Source organism: Cyrtonyx montezumae, unplaced genomic scaffold (genome assembly GCF_038088225.1).
Source record: "Cyrtonyx montezumae isolate F1298 unplaced genomic scaffold, pur_monq_1.0 scaffold_17, whole genome shotgun sequence".
Classification (NCBI taxonomy): Eukaryota; Metazoa; Chordata; class Aves; order Galliformes; family Odontophoridae; genus Cyrtonyx; species Cyrtonyx montezumae.
The window spans coordinates 33,921,403-33,946,972 of NW_027071903.1; the positions used below are offsets into that span (position 1 = coordinate 33,921,403).

At 50.5% G+C, this 25,570-nt stretch overlaps 1 protein-coding gene across 1 annotated transcript in view; it reads right to left on the reverse strand.

The window, feature by feature from the left end:
- The window catches only part of IGDCC4 (immunoglobulin superfamily DCC subclass member 4), a 70,159-nt gene extending 45,094 nt beyond the window's left edge, over positions 1-25,065 (reverse strand). Inside the window, exons 1-2 of the mRNA XM_065734356.1 lie at positions 24,969-25,065; positions 1,917-2,246 (exon numbers count right to left, since the gene is read on the reverse strand). Coding sequence (XP_065590428.1) covers positions 1,917-2,246; positions 24,969-25,065 — 427 coding nt within the window. The remainder of the gene's footprint in view (positions 1-1,916; positions 2,247-24,968) is intronic.
- Positions 25,066-25,570: the final 505 nt, after the last annotated feature.

Here is a 25,570-nt window from a genome sequence, read left to right on the forward strand (position 1 = left end):
GTGCTGGGAGGAACCCACAACACTCCTGGAAAAATCCACAGGGAGAGAAAAGCAATTTATGCCCATCTCCCGTTTTTGAGATGTCTTCACTGTTCTCACTGATGAAACACAAAACAGTACAACCAAATCTGAAACAGGAGCACAGAGAGATCCTCTGGAAAGGGAATGGATCCCAATCCAGGGTGTCTGTGACTGGGGGAGGAGGAGCTGAGTAAACCACCAGTACTCACACTGCCTTTTCTGCTCCGAGTCTCCCAGCACTGCAAACAATATCTATATGCAGAATCCTCGACCCTCATGAGATCCTCAGTGGTCTCTGTGTAGCACAAGTGCTACAGCATCGTCTGCACGTTCACCTACCATAGCTTTGTGCAAGTTCAAAAGCATCTGAGCCCTAATTTCCCAAGACTGGGAACGTGTTTCAGGCTTGCATCTCACGGCGTGCTGTCTGGCTGCGTTCATCAACATTTACATAGGTCTGCACTAGAGAGAAGTGTTACTGTTGTTTGTATTATTTCCTAACCTCCCTTGTTCAGTAGGTCAAGAAACCATTTATTGGCACTCTCATACTTAAAATAGCTTCAGTAGCCATTTCTGAACACAAAGGAATTTTATTCCTGAACAAAGATTCAGTGGCTCAGATCTCAGAGTCTTGTTCTGAGACTGAAATGAAAAACAGCCTGAAGAGCCCTCTTTCATCTCTTCCATTATAAGGAGACATTTGCCTCACAATCGGTCCCGACACCAAGTGGAGCCACACTGTTTGACACACAGACAGATGCCTGTCCCAGCCTCAGGGAGCACCGCCCTTCAGCGTCTGCTGCTGCTCCTGGAGCTCTGAGATTCGCACCATGCTGAGATGGGGTACATTCTGCCTGTGGGAACCCCCCACGCAGAAAGGGCCGAAGGCTGCCTGGGAACACAAGCCCAAACCTCAGCCCTGGGGAAGAAAGGTTCCCATTATGGGCATTTCAGGCCACGCTGATACACAAAGATGCCCTTATCTGGGATGCCACAAGCAGACTGCTCTCTTGTGGTACACAACGCAGAAAAGCAGGGGGCTGGACACGTGCCTCGAAGCTGGGACGTGCTCAGTGACATCCAGGCACTGTAGAACTGTTTTGGCTTAATTGCTTTCTTGCCACACCTGAAATTAACGGCACTACTTTAAGAGAGCATGCTTGGGAACTAACATTCAGGGCACCTGTCCCATCCAGGACCTGGTACCTCCCTTGGTCCTACCAGGCACGTGGGGAGCCCTGACACGTGGGCTCTCAGCAGATAAGTTGCTTTGCCGAAGATTAAGCTCCTGCTTTTCTGCCACTCACTGTGCTAAAGCCAGAGCTAAGACTTCACAAACAAAGACCATCCGAAGAGGAGACATTCAACATCCTGTCTGTCAGAACCCCACAGCGTAGATGAAAGACCCCAAGGCCTCCCTTGGCTCATCAGGTCTTAACTACATCCACAGCCTATCATTTTCACAAGGCCACATTCAGACACACTAAAGCCATCAGTGTCACCAGACATCACAAACAGGGAAAGCAGCAGATGCCCCAAGAAGGCTATTCTGACCTAAGCCAGGGGAAGAGAGCAGGGACAAAGGGGAACTGGGACCACTTGAGCAGAGCCCAGCCTGTTTCCAGCATTTTCTGCCCTCAGGTGGACACACACACCCACCTGACCATCTCCCAGTGATCAGCTCTTTCAGCAGCATAACCACACTGTTCACTCAGGGCAGATCCTGATCCAGTGCTGGCTCGTGGCACTTACCTGGGAGCATTGCACATGAGGATAACACTGGGTCAAGAGAGACACCACAGCTTATCTGTGAGCTGTCCTAAACCCCACATACACATCATAAACGGAATTTCAATTCATAGACATTAGAAAAGAAAAACAAAAAACCCACTTACTTGAAAATCTGACTGTGGCTGTTTGGCTGGTGACAGCTCCTAGGGAGCTGTGGGACACACAGGAGTAGTTACCCTCAGCATCAGCTCTCTCAGGGTATTTACTGTCCTTTGCCACGGCCTGCGATGAGATGAAGAGCGATCCGTTTGGAAGCACATGCAGATGTTCCTGCTCCACTAAAGGAAACCCATTCTTCTTCCACGTGATATTGATCACCTGCTCAGCAGGGGCCACGTTACAGTCCAAAACCACGACTTGGTTTGGCTCCAGTATCACCTTCGCAGGACCAGCACTACAGCTCAGCTCCACAGAATCCCCTTCCAACAGCCTCCCTGCAAAGACAAGACAGCATTCCTTCAGGGGTTGCTCAGCTTGGTTTATAACATCCCAGTTGTACAACCAGTGTGCTTAGGGATAAGACATGACATTCAGACCTGTAGTACGACCAGCACCTCCCACGACACTTGTGAGCTACCTTCTCCATCTCTTAGGCTGCAAGCACAGCCTGCAGCACCTCTGCTGCTCCCCACCATGCCCAGCAGCCACCTCTTCTATCCACACTCACTTTTTCCATCTCAGGTTCAAGCACAGAACAACTGGAAGTCAGAGATGACACAGTACGGGCCCCAACCCCTCCTTCACCTGCCAGAGCTGCCCGTAAGTAGCAAAGGCTCCCTGCCCCCTGCCCACAGCCTCCTTGGAAGAATATCCCTGCTGCAAACCGACAGCCCTAGGGGCAGTCCCATGTTCTCGGGCAGCTCGAGCCCTCGGCCAGCAGCGTGCTGCAGCCGCAGGCAGAGCGGTGAGCGGCCGCTGCCCGAGCTGTGCTGAGCTGAGCAGGGCTGGGGCTGGCCCACTTCCAAACCCACGGACTCGTAGGAGAGCTCCACCTCTGAAACAAGGCTCAGCATTTCCTAAAAGAATATTGCCATTAATAAAATGCATTTGCCGTTAGAGTTCTCCAGAGACACTAAGTCAATGTTAGCTGGCAGCGCTGCTTCCACACACCAGCAATTTCAATCTCTGCTGCACTCAAACCATCACCATCCACTCTTTTTATGGCTCTGCTCCAAATTATTTTGTCACTGCTCCAATCAGAAATGTTTCCTGCCTCTATAACAAGTTTATCAACACTGGATATGAACCACATGGCTCCCTGCCCGTCTCCTATCGCAGAAGGCTACAGATTAATTTTATAGGAATTCAAACACTCTATTAAACCTGCTACTACCTACTGCTGATAAAAGGGCTGCCTCTTAAAAGCGCGTGCGTTAAGCATGCAATTAAGGGGCAATGACACGCAAAATTACACGTGCAGGGAGATGGAAACTCTGGGTGTCCCGTAAGGAAGGGCCTTGCCCTGCCCACCCTCGGGGCTCGTTTGGTGCCCAGCCAAGCACATGGGGACAGGTACTCATTAGGAGGCTCCAGTTTTCTCCATGCTTTGCCCCGTACCTCCTCCTTTGAGCCACTGCTGCTGGCAGCATCACATCAACGCATCCTGAGCATCAGGTGGCTCAAGCTTCACACCAGGCACTCCCGCTCATCACTCTGCAAAACAGCCTGCATCTCTGTCCTATTTTCTGCTTTCCTCAGGCTTCAATTTTAATGGTATTTTGCTGAAAATACTCCTCCTCTCGCCAAGGCGCAGGGACAGCTGGCAGCTCCGGCAGCCAGGAATAGAGCAGAGCTCTGCGGAGCTGCTTCCTACGCCAGCACAGGTTGGCAAGAAGCAATTATCAGCCTCTCAGGCTTCTGCCTTCTGAGCACCAACCTGCTTGCAGTGACGTCCGAGCAGACAGCAGCACAGCACAAGAAATATATGGTGGGTTTTTTTGTTTTTTTTAATACGTGGTGGCGTTCCTATATCCCTGAATATCACCTGGATCTTTTGCCCAGAGTCAGAACCCAGCAGGATCCATGCTGCCAGCTGAAAAATGAAGCACTTGCACAACTCAGTGCCAGGCTACCCAGCTCAGGTTCCTCTGCTACATCCTTACACCACGAGCAAGGGATCCTCCACGAGAAATCAAACGCTCTCTCTGCTGCCAGAATTAAGGTTTGGTGCACATGCTGAGCTGCTCATGTGAATGCTGTCTCACTGGACTATGACGGGAGGAGATTGCTCCAATGCTTCACCCAATGAGTATACATTTGCAAAAGAGCTTTAAAGAGTCATCACTCCATTCCTGGAAACCTGTTCCCACCACATAATCCACCCAGTTAACAGCAGCAACTAAGCTCCGGGGTATCAGTGTTTCTACTTGCACACATCTAGAGCACTGCCAAGCAACGCAGCCTCCATGCAATGCTGAGAGACACTGAGCACTCAAACCACTGCCCTTCATCCCAGGAGCACCGTAAGTGCTTCCAGACCAAGAAGCCAAGTGAAAGCTCTGGTGTGCTCACAACCTGTGACATCAGGCTGCTCTGACACAAGAGCACAGACTGCCCCAACCACCTCGCTTCTTCAGCCCCCAAATGCTGCAGGTTCTGGGGACAAGCCCTTGGCACACACTTGGCAGCAAGTGCCCAGGACACAGACGATGCATTGCAAAAGCCCCAACTACACTCCTCATGTTCAAAAAACTGTATAAGCACTCCCTGATTAAGCGAAACATACCTTCCAGGCTCTGAAAACGTAGGAGGAGGTCTGGTTCAAAACACCACCCTAAATTAGCAAGCATGACAACAAGATAAAAAACCCTTTCAAGGAACAGGATCAGAAGAGCGTAAAAGTAAGATAAAAGACGTATGAGATCAGGAATGTTAACTGCTTACAGAAGCCACTGACTCTTTCCAGCCCTCATTCTTCATCGTTCAGTGACAGAAACAGATACAACCCCACTTAAACACAGCCCCACGCAGCCTCCTGCTCACCTTCATCCTATTACCTGCTGGAGGGAATGAATGAGTGAATGCAAAGTGGGGATTTACTGGGAGAGAACAGAGCTGTCTGTGTCCATCCGTTCCCAGGTAACCAGCAGAGCTCACACGGGACCTCACTGAGGCCAGCAAATCACTGAGCCATACCAGGACAGTCAGTAGTGGCTTCAGGACTATAAATATATATGCAAATACACACATCCATGTAGGTACGTGCAGCATCTATATGCACACACACAGTTCTGGGGGAAAGCAAACACACTGAAATATTAACGTGCCCTGAAATGGAGGCCCTTTGATGCAGCAAGGTAAGCAGTTTGCTCCCATGAAAACCATACTCTCCTCTGGCCCCAGGTGTTTCACTCTCCTGTGTTGCTAATACCAAGGCTACACTACACACAAAAACAGCTCAAAAGATAAAAATGGTCCTTTTCCCCAATCTATTTCATTGCTTCCTCACTCCCACTACCCACCCATCCTCCTCAGCTGCCCACGCCCGGTGAAATAAAAGACAAAATCTCCTGCTGAGCAGCGAGAAAAAAAAAGCCCAAAACCAAACCCACCCACAAAGCAGGGCCTTGCAGACAAACACAGGCTGTACAAGTTTTGAGGCACGGTCCCTGCCAGCAGCAGCCTTGATTCCACACCCAGCACAGGCAGCTACAACCACGTTACAGCAGCCAGCATCCTTCTTCCCAATGCACGCATCTCAATGCACAGCCAAAACCAACTCCGATATCTCTCTTCCACCAAATGGAGGCAGAAATTGTCCAACTTACTATTGAAGAAAGGGAAAAGAATCAGCTCCCCTTCTTTCATGATTACAAAACTGTAAATAACCAGGTGAGGTGTGAGCCAGCTCTGACAGACTCCTGACGTGCAATTACTTGGTCAGATGTAGGGCCCTCGGAGCAGTGTTTTCACATCAAGAGACGCAGTACTCGAAGCCCATAAATCTGGAGGGAGCTTGCACTCTGCAGCTGAGTCTGGCACAACACATCACTGGTCTCTCTGCATGCAGTTATTTCCCTGCCATGAGGATAACCACCTAAAGGAGGAGGAAAGACCTACACGAGTGAGATGCTTGTCCTGGTGAAATTTGGGCTACCAGCAGTAAGCATGTCCTTGAGCACAAGCAAATAAAAGGTTACTGTTCAACGGGAGACCAATGGCTTTGTTTGGAGATGTCCCAGCTTCAAATGTGGCTCTGTCATTAACTTAGCAGACAAACCCATCCCAGCTGGGCAGCACAGCTCTTCTCTGGCTGGGCACAGTACCACCTTACCACAGCTACAACTTCATTTCCACCCAGCAGCCCCTCATCACAGCCACAGCCTTGTCCCCATCCCAATAGGCTGTCTTGAAGACAGACAGAAAGGGACTCTCTGGGGAGATGTACCACCTTGTTGGACAAACCAGCTGAGCAAGAGGAAGCCAAGAAGGTTTAGGCACCTGTAAGGTCTTCTTCAGGACGGAGCTGGGCACAGCAGACATCAAGCCAAGGACCAGGTCCTGTCAGGCTGTACCCCACCACGTTCCCTTAGGGCTACATCCAAGCAGACAGCTTTGCACACCCAAGCACCCACCCACTGTACCTATTACACCAGGTGCCTCAGTAAAAGGGAGTACCTCTCCAACTCTCAGAGCACCAAGACTGAACAGTGCTACCAGTGGCACAGCTACCAGGCATCATCACAGCTTGCTCACATCTGACATCGTGCAGCAGAACAGACTCCCACTCAATGCCACAAGAGCCCCAAATCAGAGTGGGACCCCACAAGTCCCAGGGTCCCAAGGCACTATTGGCTCTGTAACCAACCCCAGACCATTCCTACAAACATGGGCTGGCAATTACAAGGTTTAGATCCCCTCTTTAAGCTCAGGGTGGGCATCTTTAGCACAGCTAAAACTTAAGGCCAAAGCTGTTTAAGCAGAGCTGCTGACAGCCTCCAGCACCTCTAAACAAAACCCACAATGCCTCTAACCCAAAACAAATAAAGCTGCACCAAGCCAGACAGGACCTGTTACAGCACAGGCCTTGGGAGATTAATACTTCACAGGGAGCAAAGTACAAGGGTTCTGAATCTGACACACTTCCAGAGCTGACATCACTCCTGGCTCTTGGCAGCCAGAGATCTTCCTGGGGAGCTGCTGTGCTGCAGGTCCCACGGCCTGGAGCCCAGCCAGCACGTTTCCTATTCCACACACATCTGGCACTCTGGAGCCCTTGTGCACCTTGCAGAGCTGCAGCCAAAGAAAACCTCCCCAGGAGCAAGGAAAGCAGCACGGGCAGAGCGCTGGTTGTCGTCGCCATCGTGTGTGTTCTGAGGGATATGGGCCGGAGAAGGGCTGCTCCGTGTGCCCCGCATCCTGCACGAGGTGGCAGGCATTCAAGAGGCAGTTTAAGCCTCTGTGCTGTCACCCATCTTAATTTATGTATTTATTTTGGATGCTGAACTTGTGGAACTCAACAGTATAATTAATCTCACTGAAGTGGGAGTGAACAGCACCAAAGAAAAAGCGCAGTTATTCCTTAACAAAGGGCTTTCCTAGCTATCAGCAAGCCAACCACTGAGCTGCTGTTCTGCTGCAACCTCACCTTCTGCTGATGCTTTTCAGACACTCTGAGAGCCACAGAAAGTCTTTAATTTCACCCTGCCTAACTCAGAGAGCAACTGTATTCCCGTTAAAGCAACACAGAGGGCTCTTTCTTTTTTTGAAACCTTATGCACTGACAATTAAAAGTCATCAGCATGGTCTCAGCCCATTTTCTGGGGTAACTTCGCTTGGCAACAGGTAGCCCAGAAAGAAATCTGATGGAGATCTCAGCCTGCGCACTCAGCACCCAACTGCAGGGCCCAGGGAGCACAGGGTTGGAGCTCCAGTCCTCCAAAACATTTAAGTACCATGTCCATGACCTCCCCAGCCTCTGAAAGGTGTTGTGTACCTGAATCTCAGCATCCCTCTACAGCAGGGACACTCACCCAGGCAGCACAAGGGGCTCTCAGACCACCCCATGTCACTGAGGGCACTGCAGCCTTTCCCAACAGCCCAACACTGCCAGCAGCACCACAGGGGCAGGGACCTGCAAAAAATCCCCCTTCCTACAGCTCCACTTCACTTAATTATAGACATCTTTGCATCTAACAGTTCTTTTCAAGGCTTGGCAGCTTCGGGACATCGATCCTAACCCATCCACTTCATAGCGGCCCATTATTATATTTTCACACGTACACAAAGCCCTTCCATTTAAAAGTTAAATGAATCACAATTCATCGATTTGTTGTAGCATGCTCTAAATGCAGGTCGCCCTAAAGAACCGTGCTGGGCAAGAGCCCCTTGGCTTTGTTCTGTTCAAATTCCTGCTTAGAAACAAGAGAGCAGAAGAGATGGCATGAAAAAACCCAACGCTATCTGAAACAAACGCCATGTCACTTTGCTGCTTATAGGCTGTATCTGAAAAGCCTGATTTTATCTAAAGCTGTAATTAAGGTAAATAGGTTAATGACTAGACTCACTTAGATAAAAGCAAAGGCTGCCAAAGCCCCTGGTAAATGAGTATCTCTGTGTATAAATATCACATACCAGGCATCAAAGAAATAAAGCAGTTGAAAAGGTTTCCATCTAAGTGTTTTTAAGGATGCTTCTGATGCTCCTATTGCTGAAGCCAGCTGCAGCTGCTCCTTTCAGCCACCCGAGACCACAGCCACCAACCCACAGTGGATGTCACCCTGCTGGCATTAAGGGGGCCTTAGAGTCCAACACTGAAGGGCAGAACTGGTTTCTAGAAAGAACTAGACACTCATGCTTCTGTGCAAGCATCAGGTTGGCTAAAGCATCTCATCTCCAGATCACAACGACAATCGGGACGAGCACAACACCAGATCTCAGCTCAGCTCGGGTTCATTGAGATGTGTGTCATTCCAATGCATCCCCTGCAAACAAATGGTTCAGAAAGATTCAACAAATCGATAGCACTAATAATTTATTCATTGTGTTGAACTGTCAATAGCAATCATAATGTTAAAGTGCCTGACTCTTACACGAAGGTGAAGCGTTTCCATTTCCTCCTCTCTGACCCCAGGAAGGCTTTTGAAACAGCAGCTGAAGTCCAGAGAGGACTCTGCAGAAGCCTCCACCTCCAAGCTGTCATCCTTCTCTTTTCACAAGCCAATGAGAGCAAGTTGAGATGACCTCTGCAGAAGCTGCTGCAAGCGTTGGATGCGTGGTGAACTCAGGACAGAGGCTTGGGTTCGCATTCATACATTTACAGTGCAGAGGCATATTAAAATGACAAGCCTGAACAAACACACTGGAACAATAACACATCAGAGTCCTGTAATTGGGCCCTGAAATATACTTAGCGAAAAATACAGACCAGCTGCAATGTTGGAAATGCTCCTAATGCAATCCAAGGTAATTATTGGTAACAGACCATCAAACAAGTGCATTAATACGCTCTGATCAGAGAGAGAATCAGATGGGCAGTCTGGCACAGCAGCTTGTACCTGCAAATTATGTAAATGATTGGAAAGAGCAAAGCCCCAAAGCCCTAGAAACACTAACTGTAATGAAAGTTATTAAATGCTATTTTTGTTATCCGCTGGTGTTAACATTATAGGGCCCATTTGCTGAGGTAACAGTAATTTTGCTGCCGAGCAGCAGGCTGACTTGAATAAGCCTGAGATTTGCCATTTTAAAGGGCTCCATCAAGCTAAAATGACTGCCTGGGATTTGCATGATTTCCTGGACAACATTTAAACACTTGAGGCATTTTTTCCACCCATGTTCGAAAGGAAATCCACTCACGTTGCTTTTGTTAGAGGCAGAAGTTCCTGTTTTCATTTCATGCACCACGTACACGTTTGATCTGCAAACATCACAGGAGAGTCTGAAAGGATCTCCTGTTACAACGTTGTCTATTTCTGCACTTGAACTATTTAAGTCAAGCGCATTTTTAGGACACACTTTCATCTCTCAACGCTTGACAAAGCTAAAAACATGCAGCACGATGCAGTCGGCAGTAACACCTCTTGAGAACAGCCAACTAGAAAGTAATGCTACCAAACAGAGGACGCAAAGCTCTTTCACCTATGGGCTACAATTAAAACTCGAGTAGGCTTTGTGGCTGCTTTCCTCAGCAATTTTACATAATCCAAAGCATGAACAGAAACTCACTGGATGGAACAAGGTCCAGCACCAGCGAATGCATCACCCCTCAGCTCCTCACCACCCTACGGAGCAGCAGCACGCTCAATTCCAAACCTTGGGAGAAGAGATGAAGGTGCAGAGGAACGGCACAGCACAGGGATGCAACCAATGCAGACAACGAGGACACGCAGCTCAGCGGCGATGCTCACGCACAGAGGATGCTGCAGCCCATGGCAGAGCTCACCCCAACGTTTCCACCATGCTCAGAAAAATTAAAATGATATTTTAGGGTTAATGGTTCGAACGGGACCTGCAAGTCCTTCCATTTACAACACAAACGCCAATGACAGAGCAGCAGATGGTCAGAAACACTCCCCTAGAATATTCAGGCGATTCTACTTGAATCCATGCCCAAATCATTTAACCTTAATGGATTCTTTCATTAACAACCAAAGAAAGGGAATCTGGTTGCCAGGACATTAAAATCACTTTTTCAATTATGCCGTTATAAAATCGAACAAATTAGCTGTAATTCTTAGCTGAAGCCTAAATGAAAGCACGACTTTATGAAAGAAATGAAAATTGATTTGGATTAGTGGGCATCAAGGGCTTTTTAAAAATTAACAAGATTCTTATGACTTCATAGCGTGGATGGATTAGCTGGAGGGTGTGCTGCCCCGCGTTTGGTACCTGCCAGGGAACAGCAGCTGCCCCCACAGCATTTGGTACAGCAGGTTGTAATCAGACTAAGGCAAGAGGACGCCAAGATTGAAGCTGGAACCCAATGTGTGGAGAAGCTGTGTGGTGCCCAAACTCACCTGTCGGAACTGGCCCAGCTGGGTTTGGCAAAAACTAGGGAAATGAGAACCCCAGGGCTGTAGTAGGATAAGGACTGCTGGCTGTATTGTTCCATTCGGGGTGGTCTCGCTCTGGGATCGAGGCAAAAGAGCCCACAACCTTAATGCAGAGTACTTACAAAACAACAACAAAAAAAAAAACAGGTAAGGATAACCATAAGAAAATGATTCAAAAAGGAAACTGGAGCTGTAACACTGGGCACCAGACACAAGGAAACTACAACACAGAGCAATGGGATCACACTATGAAGGAGAAAAACGATCTTTGTATCGCATAATACCAGAAAACAAACCTGGAGGCTTTTATATCTGCACTGGATCAAGTGTTGAGGAGTTGGTGGGTTTTTTTAATTAAAAAGGCAGGCAGCACTGCTGGAAACAATCCTGTTCTGGGCGCTGAGAAAGATGGGATGTTCCAGCACACGCTGCACTCCACACATCCGCAGGACGGTGTGGTGCTGGGAGCAGCTGCCAGAGCAGTTCCCTCTCTAAGGTAAATGCATCAGAACAGTTCAAAACCATTTTCATGAAATCTTGCAACACAAAGCACTTCTGACGATTCCTCTTTACGAGTCAGCATTTTGTCTTTAGTTATTTCCACTCCTTATTGCAACAGCGTGGTTGACAATCTGCATCAGTGAAAGCTGGCCTGAAAAGTTAATCTTTGAACGATTCTGAACGCTTCTTCTTTGCCATAATCATGCTGATTTGTCACCCTGCATCTCATACGCCATAGGGCAGTATGTTCCAACCAGTACAGAGCTCTTCCCTCTGAGCTAAGCTCCATAATGCAGCCTGTGGGGCACTGTGTGCATGTTTGTAGTTCTTGGATAGAGCACATTTTAATACAGAACGAAGCAAGCTCCACGTGTCTGATAGATCTCTAGTGATCTGAAAAACCAGAGGACCCCGTGGTTTTCTGATTCAATGAACAGCAGGATTTGGCACTGCAGAATTGCAACTACATAACCAAACACACTGCTTGCAAGGAAGAGGTCATGTCTTGTCTGGGTTTGCTGTTTGGAAAGCCTCAAGGCAGAGTGGTTTGAGGACAGCCCCAGATGAGGCTATCACTGCCAGTGAGCTCTCTGCAAGGCCAAGCAGGATTGGCTTCTCCAATCTGATGCTTTAGGCTGAAGGTGACTTAAGCAACGTTGTTTTACACCGCTGCAATGGAACAGGAGAGTGCACTCATCAAATTACAGTGCTTCTGTTGAACGGCAGCAAATGCCAGGGTATGGAACAGTGATTTCCAGCTAAAAACAGAGGACCTTCCTGACCCAGCCAGCCAGCACAGATGAGCACACTTGACCTTACCTGGGAAATGTGCCCTCCCAGGCTCACTGCTCACTGGCAGAAGCTGGCACTTCTCACCACACTGCACACGCACCAGCACCTCTCTGTCCATCAGCTGGGACTTAACAGTGCCTGTGGGGCCTTCTGCACAGCCATTGATTGCCTAGGAGAAGCAGCTTATTATTATAATTATTAGTAACAATTATACAACTATTATATATGTTAATATATGTCAACAGAATAAGGATATTAACATATTCTCTACAGGGTATTCCACAGAATTAATGAGATCTAGTAATGAGACTAACCTCTCTGACATCTTGCTGATGCTTATTTCTAAGCAAGCAACTGAATTCAGCACACATCTGCTCAGGGAGAGCACCAGGCTGCAACTAACTCAGTACTCATAGGTCAAAAGGACACGAATGCTGATGAGCAGAGGTTTGAGTCTTGCTTGGAGCAGTGATGGAAACGGTAGGCACTCATTTGCTTCTGTTACCCATGCTATCAAGCTAGTACCCTCTTCCACAGGGACTGGCAGACAGTTCTGAGCAACCACGTCTCAAACCACACCTGCTGTCTGCTGCAGTGAATGCCAGTCAGCCCCTGAGAGCTCACTGCCGTTGCTATACTAATTCAGGTGCTTCACAGGGCCAACCTTATTTGCAGTCCCACCTCTTCCCCAAGACCTTCAAGCCTGGCATGCTGCAAGCTGAAGGAGAAGACTCCAGTGCTGTTAGCAGGACACAGCTCTGTGAGTGGTTTCAGCAGGGTTCCCATCTGGCATTTTCCCATTGCTCTCGGGAGTCAAGGAAAGAGAAACAAGCTCTCCCCAATGCACTGAGGCCAAAGGCAGTGCTAAGGCCAGGAAAGTGCTCTCGGGACAGTCCCAGGACTACACAGGCAGGGCAACTGCAGTACTATTTTGCAGCCTGTCTCCTCTGCAAGCTGGGCAGCTCCAGAAGAGCAGACAGCTCACAGCATTTCAGCAGCACACCCTAAAAGCCCTAACTCTGGTGCAGCGAAACCAGCAGCAAAATTCCCCCGGACTGAGGGTGGACGACTCAGCCCTAGAGAAGTTCAGAACAAAAGCAGCATCTGTGCCTCCCCCATGAGACCCACAGCACACAGCAGTGTGAAAACAGCACCCGCTCAGACCCGATGCTGCCCCCCAGAAAACGATTTCAAGGCTCTTCTCCTCGCAGCCCCCACCTCTGGGCACACTTTCACCCACTTCTACGTTGGCGATTTGCACGGATACAAAGAGCCCCATCCCTCAGCTGCTTATCTCCTCCTGCTGAGTACCATTACAGGACAGAGTACACAGCAGGTCTGCCTGCACAATGACAGCCTCCAAGGAGCACTGCAGAGGAATGGGAAGCGAGAGCACCTCGCACTGGGAGCATTCACTGAGAGACGTGGGGCAACGTCTGAGGTCACGCTGAGAACACAACCAGCCAGGAAAAGCCCCATGAGCCCCAGTCCCCTCAAACACACAGAGGTGGACAGGGAATGGCCAACAAGAGACTCAGCCCGTCCCCAAAAGCACAACGGTTAGCAGAGGTAAGAACCTCTTCCAGGCTCTCATCCTTCAGCCTTCCTGTGACTGTTGTGCCCTTTTAAGCTGGCAGGTGAGCCCCGTGGACGCCCAGCACACAGCAGGCTGCCAGCACCCTGCTCCGGGTCCCCCCCGCAGCGCGAGCCAGACAGCGCTGTCAAAGGGCAAAGAATACACTCTGCAAACAAAGCCTCTTTGTTCCTCTAATTTTGTTCCAGTTAAGTCAGTTCAGCTGTTCCATACAACCAGTCAAAAACATCCAGCATTTCCCAAAGTATTTTAAGACTTCAAAGTTGTAAGTTTTGTTTTGACACTTCTAAACCGCAGTGGCTTCTCTTTTTTCCTTTACAGATTTTTTTTTGTATTAAAAAACAAAGCTGTTTAATAAATTAAGCTTTAAAACAAGCACTGCTGCTTTACTTTTATCATGGCTTCAATTAAAATATTGTTTCTTGAAGACAGTTAATGACTTCTGAAGGAAAAAAAAAACTGAGAGCATTGCAATGGGAATGTTTTCAATGGATCCCATTCGTTAAAGCTTACAATTAAAAGCAAACTCCAGATGGGACACAAAAGCAGGGCGCTGCAAGTCGGCCCAAGTCACTCATCTGAACTCGGGACCTTCCAGCCCTAAAAGGAAGGCATTCACCCTTCCAAAAATAGGGTAGAGATAGTGATAGGAGGATGGTTGGACTAGATGATCTTATAGGTCCTTTCCAACCTTATGAACTTATGAAATAAGCTCTCACCCATACCCACTGCTGACCCTTACAGCAGAGGACAGCCATCCTCTGGGAAGAGCCTCATCCACCCTTGGGATGGGTCTGTGACCCCAAGAGAGGTGGGGAACGGCCGCTGGGAGGCATAGGAGGTCCCCGTGGGTCTGCGTGGAAGGAGATGCTCACCGTTATCTGGGTTCAGCAGAAGCAGTAGGAAGGGGGAGCACAAGCAGCAAACAGCTCTTCAGTGCTCACCCACGAGAATGCAGGAAAGGCATTGCTCAGATGAGTGCTCCTGTCAGGAAAGCACTGGCACGGCTCGGGGACCAGACCTGGCCTCAAACCAAAGCTGCCCCAACCCTCCCTGCATAACGTCAGTGCTGCGCTCGTGCTGATGCTGTCTCCACACCCAACCGGAGTCAGGAGAGCAAGCGAGGAACTTGTGTCTTCAAAAGCAAACAAAAGAGGGCTCTAAACTCATCAGCTGCTGGTGCTTACAGCACGGCGGGCACTGGGAAGCGAGCACACCTCTGAGTGCTTCTTACAGGCAGCACTGCGACGGCCTGGGCCGGGCCAGCTTCACACTGCCAGCAGCGCAGGCACTAATCCCTTCATTTTGAGGCCAAAGCTCCACTCACACAGTTCACAGTGCAGCCCACAGCCAGCTGTGTCAGCACGACCCAGAGAGCAGGATCAAGCAGCCGTGGGGAGGGAGCTTTTAAGCGCGCAGTGCTGCCAAATGCTTCATATCACAGCGCTGCCTATTTGCATTTCTGCCTTGGGCCCCATCTGTAGCTTCCCATCCATGTAAAAGCTGTCCCCACGGACAAGGGAGGCCACTGTCCATTTGTTCAACGCATCTCAGGCACATCCAGTTTCAAACGAACTAGGTGGTAAAACTCGTAGTGCTAATCTCTGCGGCGGTTCTGAAGCTCCTGTCACCTGGGGGCAGAGAAAAACCCAAAGCCACAAAGCCAGGTCCAGTGGCTGCGTGCAGGCAGTGCCTCCCAGCCCTGCCTCTCACCATCTCCAACACGAGCACTCTGCTCTCCACCTACTGGGAAATGCTGATTTACACTGTGGTTGGGGTGATCTTGTGAGGCGGATCTCCAAATGCAGCCTCAGTTAAAAACTGCTTAGCAATAAGCACGTGAGGAATAAAATATCTTCAAAACATGGTTGCATCCCGCGGCAGAAGTCTTAATGGGCCGTATTTTTAGCCCTGCAACAACCTGAAAGCAGTGCTGACATACTGCAACACTGAAACTATGTCACTGCAAAGCTATTTCATTACAAGCCGCAGCTCTTCTTGCACAGACAATTTCTTCCATGAACCCAAATGAGGTAGTGCAGATTTTTCCAGAAGCACATGCGTACGGCAGCCAGAAATGAGCCCAGAAAGTCACTTAAAATTGAGAATCGAGAAAAAGAATGCAAGAAATGCAGGCGACCGGTCCCTTTCAACACACATGTCTCAGCAGAGGTCACTGCAGTGACTTGGAGCTGGAGGAGGGCCAAGGCACTGTGCAGGCACCTGGCTGAGGTGGCACCCAGGCTCCACGCTGGCTGCAAGAGCAGAGGAGCTCAGGCTGAGACCACACGTCCTCCTGGGCCTCCTGCTACCTGCAGCGATGAACTGTCCCACACAGGGTGCCCCCGAGCTGCACACCAGCCCTGTGCTGCACCTGAAGCCCTCCCCCTCATGGCAATGGCAATGACCTTTCTGATTCAGCATGGCAGAGCAGCTCTGTCAGGCTGCAGGCAGGGCTGGGAGCAGCTGAACATCCTCCTCCAAAGATCAAAAATGATGATCTTTGATGAAATTGATGAAAAGCTTGCGGTTGAGACAGCACACAATAAGCAAAGGGTGATGCTGGCCATGCATGCTTTGCAGCAGTTGTAGTGCGGATGGCCTGCAAACCTGGACCTCCAAAGACATCGGTGGCTCTCAGCCTGCAGAGTTAAATGGTACCACGCTCTTCTGGAAGCTGCTCACCTTGCACAGCCCTGGAAGAGCTGGAGTGAGAGCACCCACACAACCCTTATCTCCCTCATTAGGAGGGAAAGAAGTTGCTCAAGGATCTAAAAGTTCTTCAAATCAGATGCAAAACTGTCTCAGGAAAGGTATGTTATCTGCCAGCAGCCCAAACCACTCCTACCCGCACGGGATAAGAAAGCCATTAGTAAAAGCAATGAGACTGTTACGTGGCTACAGTTCAACAGTTCCCCACTGTTTACTTTAGGAAATCTACTCTTGAAAAGTCTATAAAATTATACGCTCTTGATAGAGTTTGAAAACATTGGCATATGCAGGGATTTCTGTTCCTTAATAACTCACATTCCCAAACCAGTAAACACCAGCTTATAGGAAACATCTTTTGTTTATTGAAAGTGAGTTGCATGTGGGCATTTTAAACAAAAAGAAGGTGGGAGGCTGAGAGGAACTGACAGATTCTGTTTTCCACTTTCATTTTGCCTTGTGTCTAAACAAACAGTTCCTAACAGCTTTGTTTTCCAAACCAACTTTCTCCCAGCTGCTGCCTGGAGCCACAGAAAGGGAAAGCGATGCTCCAACCCTGCAAGAATCACTCGACTTTGCACACTCACTTCACTCAGCCCTCTGTGTGGTTATGCCAACCACGGGGATTGGTGCCAGGAAGAAGCAATGGCCTTGCACACACTGGATGGCTTCAGCTACAAAGCAGCACTGGCAGGGCTCAGCCAGAGCCCACGCCATGCAGGGGCACAGGGACAACCAGCCCTTTGCTGAGCTCCTTGTGCCAGCTTGCTTACTACAAGACCTGACCTGCTGCCTCCCACCCAGCCACCATGCACACCAGCTTGGAAGGGGGCTCTGAACCCATAAAACAACATAATTAAGGGCACTACAGAGACACTGACCCAAAGATCCAAGAAATCATGTTAGGGTTGAGCACATCTAATGCTTTTGAATTTTTCTTTATCTGAAAGATCAAAGATCCTAATCATCAAAGATCCTTCTCATCCCTCTGCCTTCAACTGCCAAACAAGTAGAACGTTCCTGCACTCCTCTCCCTTCTTGCTACACAGTTCAGAGCTAGTTTGACTGTATCTATCTCAGCAGCTCCTTGCCTACACAGAGATGTGGCAATGCTGCTAAGGCTTTAGGATAGGAATAGTTGTAGTATTAATAATACTTTAACCCCTATTTCTCTCAAATACCAGAGATAGGTCTCCATCAGAACCCCAGAGACCTTGTGCAAACACGTGGCTCTCACAGCCCTCGCACGCACATCACTGAAACGTGCCCCATTTCAGCCCACAGGTTACAGCCTTGTTCTGCATTTCTCAACATATTTCTAACAAGAAAGAGGGGAAAAGGCCAAAGCCCTCCGCACCTGGGTTGCTGGAGTTCTGCACTGAGGCATCCCACACAGGCAGCTTTATGGCCACAGATGGGGCTCAGCCCTTGTGATCCTGCAGGAACCCCATGGCACCCACAGGGCCAGAGAACAATGCTCACACACCCTCCCTTCCCTGGGGCCTTTCCCTCCAACCCCAGCACAGCAAACTCTCTCTGACAGCACAGTGGATTTCACTGCTACTCACAGCACAAATAAAGTAATTAGGGCTGAAACCTTCAAAGCCCTGCCACTGCCATTGGTAATGAGATTCTGCAGTTCACCTGAAAGTAAAGCAGGATATAAAGAAGGGGCTTTACCTGCTCCACCAGCACCGTGCACCGAACAGCCTGGTCTATCTACATCATCCTGCAGCTGAGAAGTCCACGTGCCAACACAAACCTCAGAAAGAAGAGCATACATAGAAACTGATGGCGTGACACATTTGCCAGTAAAACACAAGCTGCAAGATAAACTTGGATGTTTTAATCAGTGACAGCCCTTTTATCTTGCTGTGTTCTCTGCAGAAAGGCAGCAGATCACACCTCTACTCTTACCTGAAAAACCACCACCAAGAGAAGGCTAAGAACCCAGCTCCAGTTTGGCAGGTACTCAGAAATGTGCACATCCATTCTTTGCACCCCCCCAAGCAGCCCACCCATCCCAGAGCTCCAGTCACCTCAAGGAGAAGCAGCTCTCACATGCTGCAGTTAGAAAGTCACCTACCCCTAAAAAGAGAAGTCAGGCTCCTCAGACTCCTGCCAGCAATCCAGCGTTTCCCAGGTAATTGCTCAAACCAGGAATTAATGAGAAATAATGAGCCAGCACACAGGGGAAGAGAAGACAATTCAGAACAGCAACAAAGAAAACTAACGTGAAGTGTGCTTTAATAACTCACTGCAGATGGTCTTCAGGCTGTATCACCCCGAGAGGCTTCAACTCTGCAGGACGATGCCAGCAGCCACACTGCACAGGAATACAGAGGAACACGGCAGAGCTCCTTCCTTGTGGAGCACACTCCCTCCTGCAGCTCCATTACCACCTGTGCACAGTCCCTGGGCACTCGCAGAGTCGGTCTGTGCTTCCTAGCCTGTGACAAGGGCTCCCTTCCCATGCGCACACCAAGCTTGGCCTTATCTGGCCACGCTCCCGTCCTTCTAGTTATCGCTTAACCCACAAAGGCACGTTATCAGTACAGCTAGTCAACCAGCCCTTTGTGGACAATAGCAGATAACCTTCCCAGGGACTTGGTCATCGCAGGACTCGGCATCCCCTTGGCACAGCCTCTCACCTACATCAGCTCCAAAAGATAATCTTCAACTGTGACTCGGAAAGTCAGTTATGACTGAAAACAATGTGAGCCCATAGAGCTTAGGGACCATGCTACGAGGGACAGACAGACTGCCCATATCCACAGCTGCTGGGATGTGCCTGGAGAGGCAGTGAGGAGCAGCACCACCTCCTGAGGACTGCTAGAACCAGGGGTCAGAATGGGGGGAAATCCTGTCCCAAATGTGAACGTCTACCTTAACAAGAGGAAGAAAACAAATTTCACAGCCCCATTTCCAAAGCCCCTCACACCTACCTTGCTATTTACCCCTCCAACATCAACAAGTGCTGTCAGCACAAGGTTCTCTTCAGGACATGTAAATCTCCCCTTTTTCCAGAGCTGCAGCCAGTTGAAGCCTGACAGTTTGAGGACAAAGCACTGAAGGAACCGGCTCCGTCTGCAAGCATGCAGCACATGATTTCAGCTCCAGGTGCAGCACAGCACAGTGCCTGGGGACCACTCCCCTGCTCCGGGGTCCCCCTGCACCCACAGTGACACCTCTCCCTGCACTTCTGCTTATTTCACTTCCCAAAATCAAGACCAAGACCTCCCTCTAGGCAAAGATTTTAGCAAAACAGCCCAAATCACCCATTTTTTCCTGCAGTGCAGAAGGGTTCTGCCCCCATGCCTCTGACTGCTGGATAAGCACTATGGACGGAGGCTGCTGTAGACCAAGGAACACAACCTCATTTGCTATTAAGAAGAGATTTATTTCCATGAATCTAGGCTAATTACTGCTGTTTCTCTCTTAATGAGGTCCTGTGTGCCTCAGCACATGGCATCCACAGAGAAGTCCTTTTCCTTAGAAGCAACTTCTGGGCACTCTGAATGGCACCTCCTCCTTCGAAGGAAGGTAAGGATGAGGATGGTGCCCCTCCGAAGAGCCGTGTGCTCTGCGGGAGCGTGGTGCCATCGCTCTCCTGCTCAGGTCACTAACAGCAGCACAAAATCTCTTTGACTTTATCCAACTTTTACTACTGCTGAGCAGGGATTAGCATTAATTGCGTCCATCCCATATTAGCCAAGGATTATTTGGGAGGCACCAGCCTATAATCACTTGCATTTTCCAGCAGAGACCTTACGCACATCGCTCGGATAGCTAGCGGGATAATCCAAGTCACATTTTTAATGAAAACTACATAGAAACTGCTCATCCACACCCTTGTCTTCCCCTTTCCAAAATACCTAATTAGTTCAGCTTAGAGAACACCATAAAAATTAATACTGTGAAATTTCCAGTCTAACAAGTTTCTGGTGAGAAAAAACTATTCCCTACAAGGGCAACATTTTTTAGGGTTGTTTTTTTTTTAACCACAAACTTTAAAATACACCAACAAGTAATTAGTCCCAAGGCATTTTAATTTTCGGGCCTGCATATACCACGCACACACTGCTGGGTCTGGCTCCTGGCCCCAAGCAGGAGCCACGCTGAAGTTTGGCACGCTGCAGGGAACCGATACCTGCTTCCCAAAAGCAGCTTGGGATGCACCACTGCTGCTTCAGGCAGACAGGCAGGCTGCAGCAGGAGACACTGACACCAGAAAGCATCTGTTGTGATGCACGGGAGATGTGGCCAAGGATAGGAAGGGCTGTGCCACTGGGAGAGGGCAAAGCTCTCCGTGGGGCCCAGCTGAGGGAGCAGGTGCCCTCAGGACTCAGTGGGGCAGAATCACTAAGCCAGGTCTGAAATAAAGACCTGCTCTGCTCAGCAAACACCGAGCTGCTGGGAAAAGCCAGGCTGTTCCTTGCACTGCTGCAGGATGGCAAGCAGGTAAGAGCCAAGGACCTGCATGCATCCAGCTCAGTGAAACACAAGTTAACAAGGAACTCGATGGGTGCACACTGCGTGCTGAACAAGGCTGCCTCACAGCTGGGACAGGTGAGCCCCCACTTCTAACAAAACAACGCACCAAGTCAGACGAGTGTTGCTCTTAAGGAGATGCTCTCCCTCGAGCACCAGCAGCACACCCCGACTCCCACTGCCAGCAGCAGAGCAAGGCAGGCAGACCTCACCAGCATAAAACCTACAGATGTGTCCCAGGCGGTATAAAAAACAAAGCACAGAGCGATGTGATGGCTGAGCCTCCTGCCCTCGTGCTCAAGTGCTGCTGAAGCCTTTCACCCCGCACTTAACTCCCTCTGCTGCTAAACAGCGAATCCTGGCAGCTGCCACAGGCAGTAAGGAAATGGGAAGCGATTTTCTGGCAGCAGCTGGGAGAAACTTCCTCCTCTCCCCACTTTGCACGTAAAGAAAAGCCCACAACAGCACTTGAGGTACTGCTGCCCACCAGATCTCCAGCAGCACGCTCTCGAGGAAAGCCTCCAGACAGGGAATCCGCCCTTCACACTGATGACATCTGACTCAAGGAACTCATCTTCTCCAGGAAAGGCTCTTTGTTTTCACTATGGACAAAGAGTACAATGGAGAAGAAAGAAACACTGCGACCCACGAAAAACTCAGTTCAAGAGTCCTGATCAATATTTTGATTTCCCTGTCTCAAGCTCCAATCAGCACTGACACAAAGCAAGCCTGGGGGGCTGCAGGGGTCAGTCCACCCAAGCTACCAACACTTCTCTCTCCATCACAACAGTTGCCACCAATGGCAGTCACTTACACGGCTAATAGCCAGCGTGCATCCTCCTACACCCCAGGCAGGCTCAGCTCAACAGCAGGACACCTGCGTGTCCAGATCCTCATCCCACCACCACCACAGCCCTGGGCGAGCACCAGCATCTCACGCACGAGCTTTATCTCCACGTAGCAACAGGTTTTGTCACATCCCAGCCCACTGAGCATCAGCCTGACCATCTGCTGACCCCTGCCCTCACCCTGCAGTGAGCTGCACGTCTCCTGAGGAGCTCAGTGCTTTACCCAGAGCCAGGCACGCTAGCGGGATGGGCAGGGCATAGACAGAGCACAGGCACGCAGGTCAGCTCAACAAACAGGAGGGCTACGTGAGGTATCCTGGTAAAGCAGCACCGGTAGATCCAGAAAGGTGAGAGCACACTGCATCACGGGACATCTCCGGAGAGGTAACAGCACTACGAGGCGTGTGTTTCTCACTGAACTCAATCATCTATTGACAGCTGACTCAGGAACTCTGAAGCATTCGCAGCAGAAGGAAGCAGAGCTCCCCAGAGGAGCAGCTCATGCCACCCCACTTCCCAAACCCTTACACTGATCAAGGTGGGAAGCATCCCAAGCCAAAGGAAAGTGGTTCCAAGGGACAAGAGCGGGGAAGTAAGGCAGAGCAAGGGAGCGGTGCAGACCCAATGCAGGTGCAACACCTTCACGTGATAAGACTTTAACTCTCCCACCAATTTGGACTAAGAATATCCTCCCAATACACCATTCACATTAACAGCTTGTCCTCAAGGAACCCACACGGTGTGATGCCTAGGGAAGAAACGAATAAAACCCAAAGCAAGGAAGCACAGAGCAGGGCACGTCGCTCAATCGCTCCATTAAATTTAACAGGGCAGCACCAGGCAGTTTCATCTACAATGCAGATTTTTAAATAATTTCAGAAGCTTTGGTATTCACGTTCCAGCAGAGTACGGTAATTGCTTATCGTAACAGCCACAGAGTATGTTTATTATGTCAGCGGATAATAAACTGCATCGTATTACTCTCTGCTGGACTTCTCCGAGAAAGCAGATCCCTATCACAGCGGCAGGATCCCGAGGATTAAGGGCAGAACGGGATCTGCCTTGCAGACACCAAAGGCGCCGGTGCCACCAGCAGAGCCCAGGCCAAGGCCCCGGGCTGCGGCTGCCCTGCAGGTCCTGCCAACGTTTGGACTGCAGACTGACAGACCCACAGCACGTCTCCTTCATACAAAACCCTGCCCACAGCAGGTCCAGTTCTGCTTCAGAAAGCAACAAAACTGCACCAGAGTTGATTTTGGCCCAACGTGTACTTGGCAAACACTGATAAGAAGGATTTACCATATCCCTTCCAGTATTACAGCTGACTATAAAGCAAACATTTGCTTCCTACAGATAACAAAACGACTACTATCGCTCTGGGTCTAGAAGGTTGGGGTTTCTTCCTACACCTCTGTGAAACACCAGCCTCGGTCCTCCCGCAGGTACACACTCACCTCACAGACACACAGCCAGGGATGGGCTATGGATGGATTCCAGCAACAAATTACAATCAGATTAAATATTAATCCCCATCTTAATTATATAACCATGACAAAGCTTAATGGTCAGGCACTCATTTAAACAGGAGAGAAGCGTGTAAAGAGTGCAAGCAGCATCTCTTACACTGCAAATGCCTCAACTCCTGGGATTGTTCCCCAGGAGGAGATCCAGCCTTTGGGAAAGGAGCTGCGAGGGAGAAAAGTTCCAGGCTCCCAGTGAGCGACACAGCACCAGAAGTCAGCTCAAACCACGAGCTGACCCACACAACGCAGCCCCCTGTCCTCGGGGCAGTTACACGCTGATGGTGAGCCACATACTGAACACCCACTGATGGACACACAGAAAAGAAGTGTGCAGCACCATTAGCTGTCCCCAAGGATGGGCCCTGAGGACCGCAGAGCAGGCAAAGCAGCTGGTCTAGGACGACAACGGGCACTGCAGTGCAACATCCCATACGACACCACAGTTTCCCAGCTGTAGGTGCCCCTGGTGCACTGGGCTGCCAGTATGCACAGGGATGATCTCCTCCCTTCCTCCTCAGGGAAATGCAGATTGCCAAACTTTTCCTTTTTGAGTTATTGCTTATTCCACTTCGAAGCTGCTCGTGCACCATCCACGATGTGCTCACCCCACACCGGGCCCCCTGCGGCAGATCAAACTTTCTGCAGCTGTCAGTGGAAAGCCTGCTGCAGAAAGTGGGAGAAACATCAGAAAACGAGCCGGTTCTGCTTCACTTCAGACTTCAAGGTACCAAAAAGTGAGGGCATTAAAAAGGGAAAAGAAAAAACTGCCACTCCACATGGAGCTGTGGGGAAAAGAAGAGCACAACCGAGCCTGAACTACTTCTGAGTGCACCCAAGAGGGTTTTGTCCCCCTTAAACCTATTCCTGCAGGGAAAGCTGCCTCTGAGCAAACAGGCAGAGGGCTTTTGGGGCCCGGCTCACACCCCCAGCTCGTGCAAGCTGGCACAGCTGCCACATCCCCGCAGCGGGGATGGCTCTCCAACCTGCTGCTCTTCAAAGCACTCTGTACCCAGCGAGCCTTGAACTTCGGCTCAAAACACGTGGGTTTGGGGACCGGACACGCATTCTCCCTCTGCCAAACTAACTTCAGACTGAAACGAGCCCGTGTTTTTCTTCGGGGAATCAAAGCCACCTGCTGGGAAGCACTCCCACGATCCGCCCGGCCCACGGTCTTGACACCAAACACAACGTCCGCCGGGCTGCGAATTCCCACAAAGCTTTTGAAGTTCGCTTGTTCAATCGGGTTCGGAAAACAACGTTCCCCTTCTCCCCTCTTCTGCTCTGAATGGCCCCAGGACGTGCACTGCTGGGGCTGGAGATGGCTCCCAGCCGACCCTCCCCACCTGAACCCGCGGGGAAGCTCAGAGCAGAGGGAGCTCCCACGGACCGTTATTCGCTGCCGGTACAGCGCTGCAGCTCCACGGGGCGCTCCGAAAGTAATAACCGCGATCATAACACCAAACCACACTGCCTTCCTCCCCAGGAGGCAGAATCCGAAACCACGAAGCCCCCGCGCAATCAGAGATATCCCGCGGGACCCGAGCGCGTTACAAACCCAAGAAAACAATACAAAAAAATGACATCCAGCGGCACAGGGCTCCGCTCCCCGAGGGGACGCACGTTTGCAGCGGCTCCGCACCTCCTCGGGGCTACGGTCGCGTTCCCAGCGGGCGCACGACGGCGGAGCCCGCTTCTCCTCACCCACCTTGCACGGCCAGCACGGCGAAGCACACACAAAGCAGATCCTCCAGCGCCATGTAAGCCCCGCCGGGCGCCGGGAGCTGGGGCCGCCGCGGCCGCATTTACGAGGGGAGCGCGCTCTCCCGCCGCCCCACCGCCATCTTGAGCGAGCGCCCCGGCCCCGCGCTGCCCGCCGGGGGGGAAAGGAGGAGGAGGAGGCGGCCAGGCTGTGCCGCTCCGCCTTTGTCAGCGAGCCGAGCCGAGCCCCGCGGCCGCCGCTCTCTCTCCTCCTCCTCCTCCTCTTCCTCCTCCTCCTCCTCCCGCCCTCGGCTCCAACAGGTTGCTGGCAGCCGGGACCGCTGCTGAGGGCGGGCGGCAGGTGCGGGGCTGAGCGGTGCGGGGCTGAGCGGAGCGCGCCGGGCGCTCTCTGCTGTGGTACTGCGGTTCCCCACGGTGGGGATCCCCGGGAGGCTGAGGCACCGCGGGGCGGAACGCGGGAAAAGGGAAAGCTGTTACGTTGGTCAGCCACGATTAACAACCTGAGCGCCGCTTTCTCAACGGGTCTTCCCCGATTATCAACCCCTGCGAGCTCTGCTTTCTCGCTCAGGCTTTCCCACCTGCTCCCTT